The following is a 9,397-nucleotide window of genomic DNA, read 5'->3' as shown; positions in this document are numbered from 1 at the left end:
TGCTTAATTGAGTTCTCACCTTGTATTAGGGAACAAATCATTTGTTATTATTTGAGAGTGTTATAGAGTTTTCGGTTAGCTAGAAAACCGTATTGTGAGGGTGGAGTGTAGCCACATTGTGAGAGTGTGAGTGGAGATCTCCTCGAGGTGAGGAGCGGAGACGTAGGTCGTGGGGACTGAACTCCGTGAGAGAAATTGTGAGGTGTAAACGTTATTCGGGTGAACGTAGAAAACCCGGTTGTGATAGTGGAATTCTCCCCGGGAGTGGGGAGCGGAGACGTAGGACGGAAGGTCCGAACTCCGTGATCATATCGTGTGTTTGAGTTTGTCATTGGCGTTCTTTTACATTCATGCCTATTGTTTATATCGCCTTTGTCATTTGCTCTTAGTTCACATTATCCACTATCTTGTTTATCTTGTTTATGTTTATATCACCCTTAGTTTATATATCCTTGCATATAGATTTCATCATATAGGATATATCACTTTGTGTATATTGCTTATTCTTGCTTATAACTCTTGTATATCTATCTTGCAAGAATACAACTTGTTAATTAGTTTTAATTGGTATTTAATCGGATTAGATTAGCATAAGACCCTAATCACCCCCCTCTAGGGTCTAACACATAATAGTAAAAATAATACAACGTATTATTCAAAATGATACGTAATAGTATCGATAACACAACAGATTAATTCCAAAAATTATCACCGCATGAAATTGATTTATAACTATTAAAATCATTTAAATAAATATAAGATTTGGACTTTTAAATCATAAAAATTTCTAAAAATTTGGGAAAAATACAAATACTCTTTTAAAATTCATAATTAAATATTTTAAAATACTAAAAAATTATTTTAATTAGTATCAAAAGTTCACGGTCATTACACCTTGAAAATCTTTAACCTCTCATTCATTATCGTTGAATAGCTCAATTCTACATGTTCTTATGGCCACAATCCTTTTCTGCAGAACAATCTCATTTTTTGGAGTATGCTTACTCGTCCAATTTGCACCATCATCGTGTCTCTTATTAAAGTATGTGTTTAATCTATAAAACATCCTTGCAACTAAGACTTGAATTGCCATAGCACAGGTACCCTTAAGTACGCCATTGAAACTTTCAGAGCAATTAGTTGTCATTATACAATAGCGCATTCCATCATCTTTACATAATGCCCATCGATCTTCGTATTACGACTTCAAGTTTTGTTCAATCAAGTTGTGTGCTTCAACTGATAGGGATTTAATTTTCTCCCTACAATGCTCATATACCAGTGAGTCAGTTGCACATCTGGCTTGCCACAATAGATTTTGTAAATTGATCTCTCTATGTTTTTTCTTAAAATTAGCCCTTATATGCCGCAAGCAATAACGGTGATGATATGGTGCACTCCACCCCTCATGCTAGGCTCGTGGAATTCCTTTCATCCGGTCATAAATAAAAGTAATCATTCTAGGACTTTGAATAGTCAGGATGTATTTGTAAATACATTGAAAAAACTAGTTTCAACTCGATGTATCCTCCACCTCCACAACTACGAAAGCTATTGAAAATATCCCACTGTTGGCATCTACACCGGTCGCAACCAAGAGCACCCATTTGTATTTGCCATATAAATGTGTGCCATCGATGCTCAACATCGGATGAAAAAAAGAGAACCCTTTGATAGCGGGGTCCAAATGCCCAAAATACTCGCATGAACCTCTCTAATCCTGGCACGATCTCTTTAGACACTAGCTCATATTCGGTCCCCGAATTTTTCCTCTTAACTACTTCAAGATATTGCGGAAGTAATTCGTAAGATTTCTCCTAATCTCCAAAGATTTTAGCCAACACCTTCCTCCGCGCATCATATGCTTTCTACTTGGATATAGTTATTTTTCTCATATCATATACCCTTGTAATTATTTGACCTAGAGTAAGATCAAGTTCTTGCCTAACTTCAGGCATAATTAGCTTCAAGATATAAGAGGAAGTTGTTGTCTTATGATCCGCATTGACAGTGAGATTGTAACATGTGTGAAGTTCGCAATAACTAGAGATCATAAATTGCGCATTAGATTTTTTTCCAACAGCTGCATTAAGCTTCCATGGACAATTTGAAATTCTATCGTCTTTGGTACTTGTATTCTCTTCTCGACCTTTCTCATTAAAGCAACACTTTACTTTCTAGCTAGTTGTATTGGTTTTCACCGACTTGAATTTGATCCAATTCTTGATTGCTCATTCACGTATAACAAAAACTAAGGTTTCTTTATTCTCGAAAAGATCTCATTTTTTGAAAGTGAAGTCCTCAAGCCGATCGAAATTAGGACCAAGCTCAACGAACTCAGTTTGTGAGGCATTTATCCACTCGTCATTTTGAAACTCTTCTGGCAACGGTTCTTCAGACTCTACATAATTGTTGTTTACGCAATATTCATCCATCCAACGGGCATCATCATCGGTTTCTCCAATTGCATACTATCAAGACATTCCTCCTCTTCAACATCTTCATTATCATCATCAGCGTATACATCCTCATCCTCTTCTATAATAGAACCAACCGGTAAATTAACTGAAACATGACCCGACCATTGTGGAACACGTCACTTGACATTGCACCCGAGTCATTTTTTAAGTGTAAGACACTTTGAGATAGTGAGATTTAATTTTCAAGCATGCGAGAGAACTCTCCGTGAGCATATGAAACGTCGGCAACCCCAGTCATGGGAATATTTTCAATGAACAACTCGATTGAGATTAGCTTTTCCACAAGTTGTATCATGTCATTCAATTCTTGATCATTGGTGATCTCTATAACAATTGTTCTTTTTTCATTTATTGGATAATTATAGAAGACCTTAATGATATTTTCGGCATAATTAATTCTAGTAACTCTGTATATTTGCTCCATCATTCTATCGAAATTACAATTTCTAGATAATATGAATATTTTTCTAGAGCCTCCTTCGTATATAGACATATTATTCATTCCAACACTCAGTTTTCTATTGAATAAGCAAATAATCAGTATTCCATTCGTCATTTTAACTGAAGGATTAAAATTCATCATATGCAAATTAGATTTTTTTTCATATTGATAATCATAATTAAAATATTTATTCTAAATATACAATATTAACTAAACAATATTGAGAAAATTATGAAAAAAATAAGAAATTTATACCTTGATGAAATTTCGGATTTCGTCGACGTCGGAGAGATTAAACGGCGTCGGATTTCAACAACGCTGGAGGATCTTTGGGTGAGAGAGAAATTTGAGGGAGGAATAGTTAAGTTGGGAGGGAATCAATAGAATAAGAGAGAGAGTTTGGGAGAGAGAGATTGGATTTGGGAGAGAGGGAGATCGGGTTTGGTAGAGAGGGAGATCGGGTTTGGGAGAGAGAGGGAGAATAACTAGGAATGTTTTGCCATAATTTGGGGTACATCTAGGCTATATATAGCCCGGCAAATCTACGGGGCTACTAGTCCCGTAGATTTGGACGACACAACTTGACTCTGCCCAACAAAACCACGAGACTAGTAGTCCCGTGTGTTTGCTTAGCAGAGCCAAAATGTCTCTGCTTAACGTACGAGACTAGTGGTCCCGTACGATTCGTGAAGCACAAACAAAACATATGAGACTACTAGTCCCGTATGTTTTCGAGCAGACCGTTTTTTAAAATCGACATCTTTGTTGGCAAAAAATAGGTCGATTTTGTTAAATAATTAGCAAAATGATCGATTTTGCTAATTATTTAGCAAAAAATATATTTTTAAAAAAAAATCCGGATAAAAAATTAGTCAAAACCGATTGAAGCCTGACTGTTTGCTGACCCATAGGCCTAGGTTCGTCGTACCGTGGACAAAACACCAGTATGACCGTAACGCTATATGGTGATGCGCCCAAATCCTAACACCCATCTCGACAAATCCCATGGTCCAGGTTCACCATCACCCACGCTCCGTAATTTTCTGCCGGTCCGAGGGCAGAAATCACTCAATCCCACGAGATCTACCCTTCCTACTCGCGCGATGCGTGTTTATGAGGAGAGTGGTGGACAACGCCACTCTGTTGTCCTGTTCTGTTCCCGCTAAATAATATGTTTCTCTGACCACATGTCCCCCAAACGTCTATCATGTTTTCAAATTTATCCCCAATATCTAGAGATTCGTTACTAGGGGTGCTAAACCGTATCCGTATCCGATGAAATATCCGTAACCGTATCCGTTAGGATACGAATATGGTTACTCAAATCTATAACCGATAGGATATGGTTATGGATATGGTTTTGTAGTGAAATATCCGTATCCGTATCCGAAATATCCGAATACATATTAGTCATACTCTTACGATAGTTTCGATTCTTAGATTATGGATTTGTGGTTAATTTTGATGATCAAGATGACTAATCTTAACTATTTAGTTATAATGGACATATTAACGAACTTTTTTGTATCACATGAACTATGTTTTTCTCAATACTATCTAGTTTTCTCATATCTGTTTTGTATCCGCATGCATATCCGCTTATATATCCGCATGTATATCCGTAACCGTATCCGATTTTAGCGGATATGGTTATAAGTTTTTCTTACCGAGGTATATCTGTATCCGTATCCGTATCCGAGATGGGTAAGCGGATATGGATATGGTAAGCATCATATCCGAGCCGTATCCGGACCGAATGCACCCCTATTCGTTACCCTATGCTCTACCTTTAATTTTCAATATCCTAATTCAGCTAGTTAATTAGTTTTTATCAACTTTATATCTCCTCTCTCATTTTCCTACCTATAATTATAAATTAATAAATTTAATTAACTCAATTAGCATTTTATGAACGATACTGAAACTTGATGATGGGTAGAATAAACAAGGGTAATTAGCTCTTTATGTCTTATATTAGCCTACTTTGCATTTAAATACCCATACTTATTTTTGGCAGCACTTATATACTTTGAAGTTTTAAATATTACATTATGTCCTCTGTTATGCAAATACGAGAATGTTCCTTCAGAAAATTCCATGTGATACTCCCAAATTAGATTTTTTTAACCCTTGACTCCTGATGAATTTATTATCAAATCTATCCCAATTGTATTTAAAAATAGAATAAAGATAGCTTTAAAATAAGATTAAGAAAGATTAAATAGTAATTAAAAATAAAGAGTTAAAAAGTTATAAAAATTAGCATGTGAGTGAAGTTAGCTTGTTAGTGTCATATAAAATTTTTACGAGATGTTCTCATATTTGCATAACTGAAAGTACAAAAATGAAAAATTTTAGAAACTTCAAGGCACGTAAGTGCCTGCACACATAATAAGGAAAACTATAATATATTTAAGTGCTTTAGCCAACAAACAATGGGAGATTGGGAGCAAATTAGCAAATATCTAATTGGGATGTAAATTTGTAAATATAGTAAATGCAGAGAGTATATATGCAAAAAAATCCAAATAAATTGGAAATCCACATCAAGCGAGTGAGCATAACTTGCAGTAGAGGATTCCTTTCCTTCTTTTCCCCTTCCTCTTCGATCGGTAGTTTAGGGTTTCTGTATCATGCGAAAAAGATTCGATTTTGTTCGATTTTGGTCGATTTTGATCCAATTTTAGTGATTCGAGATTGAATTGGGGGGATTCGAGGATGCATATTGAGGAATTGAACGCTGAGGATGTGGAGTTCTTGAGCGGTGGCGATGAGAAGTTAGGGCTAATTGATGCGAAAAGGGCTGTGGTCGGTGTTGGAGCAAGATTTCTCTTTTATCCGACGCTTCTTTATAATGTCATCAGGAACAAGATCCAGGCCGAGTTTCGATGGTGGGATGAAGTCGATGAGGTCTGATTTTGTCTTATCCTTTTGTTTTAGTATCTGATTTTGATTCAATTGCATGTGATTGCTTTCTTTGATTAGGGTTTGAAAATTTTCTTTCATGTTCTTGTAATCTTGTTTCAATTATCGTTGAAAGATTGAATTGTTGTTCTGATGATCAAGATTGGTCTTATGTCTTGATATGGTAAATTGGTCGTGAGAAAACTGGCTGATCTGTTTACAGAAGGGAAGATGTACTATGAGGAAAAGCCTAAATTTGTAATAACAATGACTGGTTGAGGCTATAAGATTGCAAAGGATAAGGAAATTTTGTAATTGAAGGTCATAGATGTCGAGGAATTGAATAATGAGATGTTGACGAAGGTGTGAGTCAGTCTGGTGTGTGAAAAATGGTTGAATCAAAAGTTGACTCTTGAGATGATTTTTGGGGCAAATTCTTGCAAGAATTTAATTGACAAGTGGCACTCGTGTACTTAGATTATGTCATTTCTTGATGCAACACAGTCTCCAATTGTGGTGGTTACATGAAGAGCAAAAAAAAAAAAATTAAAAAAAAAATAAAAAAAATAAAAAAATAAAAAAAAATAAAAATAAAAAAATGAAGAACTTGAAAATATGAAGGTAAAAAGAAAGAAGAGTAATTCTCCACTTCAAATTCAAACATTAGTCTTTTATGTTTGCTAGTTTCCTGAGGTTTTGAATATGCATGTATTATTTATGACCGATGACATTCTTAACCTTTCCAATTGAAGATACAAAGTCAATGATCACATATATTTCATGAAATTATCATCATTAAATCAAGTTTTATTTTCTATAACCTCTTGAATTTTTATATGGGGGTTATATCCATTTTTAAGTGATGCAATGAGTTCTTGTTGAGAGTTTATTGATGCTTTTATTGGTACATTGTCCACTAAGTGCAATAGTACATGTTCGCTTTTTTAAAGGAATACTTAAGATGTAAATGCAAGTGCTGTTAGTGTGTAAAATGTTCCGACACTTATACCTTGTGCCTACTATGCGTCCAAGTGACATGAGCACTTGATGCCTATTCTTTGAACTCAAATAGGAAGAAGTTACCCCAAAAAGTTGATACGGAATTTAAACTAAATTTCACATATCTGTAGAATGTTATGTGTTCTATGTTTTGTTTTATAAAATCAATCAGACGCAGCTTAACAGCAAAGGCATATTTTTTTTAATATTCTTTCTGCACCAAAGTATATTATATGCTAATTCTTTCGGCATTTATGTTATCATTTAAGGTCATGTTAACGTGGGGAAGTATGTAATGACTTATTGTGTTTTTGTTTCTTATTAGCATGTTGCCACTAATGCATTTGCTATCAGTTTTTATTACTAGGGGCAGTTCCATTTCCTAGTCATGTTCCATGCTTAAAGGAACTTGGTGTTTGTGGAGTAATCACCTTAAATGAGCCATATGAGACGCTGGTGTCTACGCCACTGTACCTTGTGAGTATTCATTTTAATATAAATAATCTTTTTTCCCCACCCATTTGTACATTTTTTTGCTAAATATACAGTCTATTGTGTAATGGATGTAGTAAAGAAATAAGTTAATAGTTTGCACTAAATGGGTCTGCAGGGAGGGACTGATTTTTTTTGGTGGACAAAAATATGTGTCCCTTAAATTTCCAATCAACCCTTGTATACCATACAAATTTGTCATATACCTTGATAATGCATTAAAACCCCAAGTATGTGACACTCTATAGTTGAGAAACCCCTCATATACCATAAGGGGTTCATGTATGCTCTCTGAAATTTTAAAATGGTTCCCATATCTCATAATTTGTATATCTTGCTCCATAGTTTTGTTAAACCCCCTTGTTTCTTGCCTTCTTCCCGTCAGTGAAGCCATAGCTCTTACACTGTCTGAACGGTTCGAATTGTAGATTTGAAGTTTTTAGAAATTGATCGTGTCCTAAAGCATAAACGGCATTTATTTGTGATCAAGTTTGTTCCTACTTGTTTTTGGATTAAATGGATAAGTTTGAAACATTGTACTGGGTGAATAGAAATAACATGTGATATGCATAACATGCTATTCCTCTGGTGAACATCTGTTTATGAGGAATCACTAATTGTGTATATCAAAATAATACCTGCCTGTAAATTCGTGATGTGTTTCCCTTAGATTATGATCTACCCAGGCTTTGGATCTAGGTTCCTTGCCATTTTGATTCCTGAGATCATATTTCGTTGTTTAAGAAAAATAATTAAAGTATAGATAGACTGTATTATGCTTGAGTGTTTGGCATTTTGAATTACTTTTGATGTTCATTTCAAGAAAGGATCCTATACTCTATCAAAGGAATTGCTTAAGCTACTTAAATCTTGAATTTTTGTTTCAGTGGTCTACTTGTATGTGTAATTCAACTAAAACAAAATAGTAGTATTTGTTTATGTAGATAATCTGTGTCAACTTGTGTGAAATTAAATGGTTTCTTATCTGCTGAAGTTCATGAGCAAGCATGTATATGGTGCAATTGGTTACATCCTTGATCACCAATTTGTTCTGATATGAGCTGTAGCTTCTTTAAACTTTTTTTTGGCTAATCGTGGATCTTGCTTACAACTGAAGCAATTTTTAACTCGATAAAGGATCATGGGAAAAGAAAATTTGTTTCATTGCATCTAGTCTTTATAAGAATATTTCGGAAAAAAGTTAGGACCATTTATTTGTCTTTCAAGCATCAAGGAGCTAATCATTCAACTCTGGTAGTAGGTTGCTATCTTTGAAAATTTAATTTGAGAAACAGATGAGCTTTAGTAAGAAGAAGACAAGAGATTAATTGTGAGATTGAGTTGGATAATACAAGGCAGATAAGCTCTGTAGCAAATAGCTGCAAAGTACAACAAGCATGGTAAAGTAACAGAAGTTGCTCTTTGTAAATTCATATCAATAATGACTAGATGTCAAAGGGTCTTTGTATTCGTACTGTTATTTTGGCTTTCTGGATGATGTAAGTTGGAGAAAATAATTAGGTTTAGTTGTAGAATAACATATCTTTCAATAATAGCTGATCTATATGTTAAGTTTGTCAGAATCGGAACTTTGGAGAGAAAGAGGTTTCTAGTTATAGAGGAAGGATTGTGACCTTTGATGATATTCATCCCTCACCCCAGAGTTTTCCACTTGAGTATTACAGGGCTGATAAACTTCATTCATATCAGCTATTTGAGATTTGAACCTACCCACTCTAGTAAGTTTCAACTGAATAAATCAAATAGAGGTGTGTTTTATTTCACTATAATTGAGATAAATCCTTACTGGATTTAAGGACAGCAAAAATTGGTTTCAAACAAGGAATGAAGAATTTTGTTCCAGTTTTCTGTTTGTTTCTTAGCACTCAATGTTTTGGTTCATGGTTATAAGCTTCGGTTTTAGTTTTATTTGTTAGACATTATGTTTTTCCCCCTTTTTTCAAAAAGTTCGTGAGCATATATGACATGTTTCTGTTTGGAAGTAGATGTTTACACTTTCCCTGTCCTATTGTGTTTAAATGCTTTTATGAGCATGTTCGCATTTTGCATCGATTGCGCT

General features: G+C 34.7%; 1 protein-coding gene across 1 annotated transcript in view; it reads left to right on the top strand.

Moving 5' to 3' along the window:
* LOC109825091 (putative dual specificity protein phosphatase DSP8) overlaps positions 5,473-9,397 on the top strand; it is an 8,737-nt gene continuing 4,812 nt past the window's right edge. The window contains exons 1-2 of the mRNA XM_020391812.1: positions 5,473-5,832; positions 7,180-7,302. Of these exons, the coding sequence (XP_020247401.1) occupies positions 5,641-5,832; positions 7,180-7,302 (315 nt within the window). The 5' untranslated portion in view covers positions 5,473-5,640. The remainder of the gene's footprint in view (positions 5,833-7,179; positions 7,303-9,397) is intronic.

The sequence above is a fragment of the Asparagus officinalis genome, chromosome 10 (assembly GCF_001876935.1).
Source record: "Asparagus officinalis chromosome 10, Aspof.V1, whole genome shotgun sequence".
Taxonomy (NCBI): Eukaryota; Viridiplantae; Streptophyta; class Magnoliopsida; order Asparagales; family Asparagaceae; genus Asparagus; species Asparagus officinalis.
The sequence above is the reverse complement of the archived record's forward strand: the minus strand, read 5'-3'. Positions and strand labels throughout refer to the sequence as shown.